The sequence below is a fragment of the Lactuca serriola genome, chromosome 8 (assembly GCF_051521515.1).
Source record: "Lactuca serriola cultivar US96UC23 chromosome 8, Lser_US96UC23_V15, whole genome shotgun sequence".
Classification (NCBI taxonomy): Eukaryota; Viridiplantae; Streptophyta; class Magnoliopsida; order Asterales; family Asteraceae; genus Lactuca; species Lactuca serriola.
The window spans coordinates 34,609,729-34,613,486 of NC_136415.1; the positions used below are offsets into that span (position 1 = coordinate 34,609,729).

The window sequence follows — 3,758 nt, forward strand, 5'->3', positions numbered from 1 at the left end:
TCTGGAAGGACGTTTGACTATAGTGAAAAAGACCTATTTGCCCTTGCATTCTCATTACACGATTACACAATAACATTTAACTTCCATTATTTAGAAAAATGTCGCCTTTTTTTCCTTATAATCACTGTCATTCTTCTCATACAATCATAACTAAAAATTACATTTTTTACAACACATTTTGATTTAAAAATCAGAAAAAGAAATAATAATATTGTTTGTCAAATAACAGAAAACACATCCAAACACCCCAATACAAGCATGCATGATTTGCTTCCTCCCTTAATGTGTATGATACAACAAATATTGTTGTGTTGTAAATAGATAGAAAATAAATTATAAAACCCCATAAAATAAAGTGATGAAAATTCACATAAACAAAAAGTCCCACACTAAGATATATAGTTTGTAATTTTGACAAAGGGTAACATTGGAATTGAATGTGTAACCATTTTCCAAAGAAAATATGAAGTTGATGATGAAGTAATGTTGATTCTAGAGGTCCCTAGTTCTTTGTCTTAATTCATTCAGCTCTTTCTCTATTTCAACATCCGGAAATGGATATGCTGCTTTTGAGTTGGAAACCGTTGATGTTCTCCCTGGTGGAAGCTCTCCTTTCTGTAAAATCCCAAAAATGCCCTTATGGTAAAATAATGTAGGGTAACATGCATATTTATCTGATTTTGTATGAAGGGTGATAATGTGATTAATTAATGTTTAAAAGGAAAGGATTAGGAAAGAAAATAGATAAAAATACCTTTGTGGTTCCAGATAGTTCCTTCTTTAAGCTTGCAAGATCATCATCAACTGATGAGCTCTCCAGCATTGCAAACTGCAAAAGGGTAAATGAGTAAATATGGATTGCTTTCTTTATTTTATTTTAAACAAAAAGGAGTTAATAGAGAAAAAAGAAAATTTACCTTTCCTTCAAGATCATCACTTGTTAGCTGATTAAGTGCTTCTGCTTGTGACTCCATGGTCATAACTAACATCAAAAAAAAAAAAAAAAAAAAAAAAAAAAAGTTACAAGGGCATTCATGTCTTTTTCTTTGTTTTAAGATAGAAAGAAAGGGAAACCTTTTTCTTCCATCTTCTCAAATGCGGAAAGAGCAGTGCTTGTATTCACATTCCCCAACATTTCACTTACTTTTGTTGCAGTTCTATACCAAAAAAAAGAGTAAATTACACGAATGGTCCCTATGGTTTGAGGTAATTTGCACGCTTGGTCCTTAACTTATTTTTTAACTCAGAAAATCCCTACTGTTTGTTTTTGTTACGTGTTTGGTCACTACTGTTTGTTTTTGTTACGCGCTTGGTCCTTGTGTTACCTAAAAAGATTATTATTTAAATAGAAAAAAATTGTAGGATAGGTAAGATAAGGTGATGGGCGTGGGGTTGGGGGTCTGTTTATTTAAATAAATTAAAAAATCAAAGGAAAAATAGTTTTTTTAGGTAAGACAGGGACCAAGCGCATAACAAAAACAAACAAAAGGGACATTCCGAGTTAAAAAATAAGTTAGCGACCAAACGCGCAAATTACACTAAACCATAGGGACCATTCATGTAATTTACTCAAAAAAAAATTATAAGTCCTCAATTACATTAACTTCAAGAAAAAAAAATTAAGGATGAAAACAAACTTTGCTGACTGTGCACGTGCTTTGAGAGTATCTTTCTTTGACTTAGCCTCTTGTATCTTGCTTTCTAGAATCTGTTAAGAGAAGATTGAACAACAACAATGTGGAAATATATACACTTAGAATTTGAAAAAAATACATATATTTAAAAAGAAGTGAAAGATATATATGAAAATAAGGAGACACACACCCGAGTGTTATTCACAAGATTTTCCACAACACCTTTCTGCTGATCAAGTTGAGTCCTCAAAGAAGCTGCATTGTCCTATAAAATAACACTGTGTGTAGACAGATACATTTTTTATTTTTATAAAAAAATATCAAAAGCATTATGACTGATTTATAGATCTTAAAAAATAAAATAAAATGAAGTCTTACTTACAGCATAAGATTTACGCCTCTTTAAAGCTTCACGTGCAAGATCTTCATCTCCCTTACTAAGAGCAAGTTGTGCTCTTTTGTACCTAAAAGTTTAATTAAATAAGATTATAAAATAAAAAATAAATAACATTTATAAAATTACTCACCAGTCTTGAGAAGCTTGCTCAGCAGCTTTATATTTGTTCTCCAACCGCTTTTGAGATGCCAAAACCTTCACAACCACAATCATGAAATTAGTTTCATATCCAAAAGTAAATAAATATATATAAATAAATAAATAAATAAATAAATGTGTACTTGGGCTGTAGCTTGACGCATCTTTATAAGATCATCATTCATTTCAATAACAGCTTGCTCTAAGATCTTTTCTGGATCTTCAAAGGTGCTAACAAGTGCATTTGCATAGGACTAGAGATCAAAAACAACGATTTAAAACACATCAAGTATTGTGGTTCATGGATGCCAAAAACTATATGACATAATAATAATAATAATAATAATAATAATAATAATAATAATAATAATAATATCCCAATATTTCTACCTTGATAACTCGTGCAAAACGATCAAAAAGATTCATGCGGATCCCATAACATCTTGTATTTCTAGGGTGATCTAGTCGTATTGTAACCTTTAGGGCTCCAACTGCAAAAATATGTAAAATGATTAAAACGACTTTTGAACATATTCATTCGGCCTGATTGATAAAAATTCATAAAATTTGAAATAGGTCTGACTATATTAATCAGTAAGTTACCTCCAGAACCAAAGAACGATGTCTTGTTAGTTGGAATCCTGCAAAATCCAATTTTGGTAGAAGAATCCTGTATTGAAGCTGATGATGTTGAAGCGATACTTAACCCTGCAACAGGTGCTCTCAATGCCATTGAATTCTTTGATGAATTAAAACCAAACCCTACTTAGGTCTACCCAAATCCCCAAATTGTAACAAGTAAGAAGATTTTTTTTTTTTATATATATATACAAAGGGATAATCGATCACAACTGGGTTTTCGTGCTGCTATTCTTCTCTGTTTTGTTTTGGGGTTTCTTACTTGCGGTGGCGATTGTATTGCAACTTTCGTTGGGGTTGTGCGAATTGCGATGACGGAAAACGTGATGAAACCGAGGTGGAAAGTAAATAGCCCAAGTTACTCAAATATAGAAAGTAAATATATTAAAAATATTATTCACAAACATAAACTAAAATCGTATTTAGGGTTAAATTTTAAACATTGTCAGTTATTATATAAATACCATTAAACTAAAAAAATATCGTCAAAAGATATAAATTTTGACTTTTATTTTTAAAATGTTATTGTGATCTTCAATAGTCTTTCTTTCAATTTCTTCCAATAGTGATATATTAAAAATAAAAATGATAGTTTGTTACCATTTCATATTTTTTAGTTCAAGAGTATTTTTAAAACATTTTATATAGTTCATTATATTTTTGTAACTTTGTTATCATTTCATATCTTGTACGTTGGTTGTTAGCAATTGAAGATTGTAGAAATTGAAGAATATATAACAACAAATTGTTAGAGCGGCACATGATTTGTTTTTTCACATTTTTAACTCTTAATCTTGTCTTAATAAATAAAAGAGAGCTCTATAATACATGCCATAATTGATAGGGTCAAATAAGTAGAAATTGGTAAATTTCAAATGAAAAATGTCCTCCAACCATTCCCTTAATATATGAGATATATGATTGGATAAATTGTAAGTCAAGAGAAAGAC

At 30.2% G+C, this 3,758-nt stretch overlaps 1 protein-coding gene across 1 annotated transcript; it reads right to left on the reverse strand.

Moving 5' to 3' along the window:
* Window positions 1-243: 243 nt before the first annotated feature.
* Window positions 244-3,152, reverse strand: LOC145070403 (membrane-associated protein VIPP1, chloroplastic-like). Its single transcript, XM_079017349.1, has 11 exons — window positions 2,773-3,152; window positions 2,560-2,660; window positions 2,313-2,423; window positions 2,162-2,226; window positions 2,017-2,098; window positions 1,825-1,899; window positions 1,638-1,708; window positions 1,075-1,157; window positions 918-982; window positions 755-829; window positions 244-615 (listed from the first exon to the last, which is right to left on the reverse strand). Exons 1-11 carry the CDS (start codon window positions 2,900-2,902, stop codon window positions 493-495), a joined length of 981 nt encoding a protein of 326 aa, XP_078873475.1. The 5' UTR covers window positions 2,903-3,152; the 3' UTR covers window positions 244-492.
* Between the last annotated feature and the right edge of the window lie 606 nt (window positions 3,153-3,758).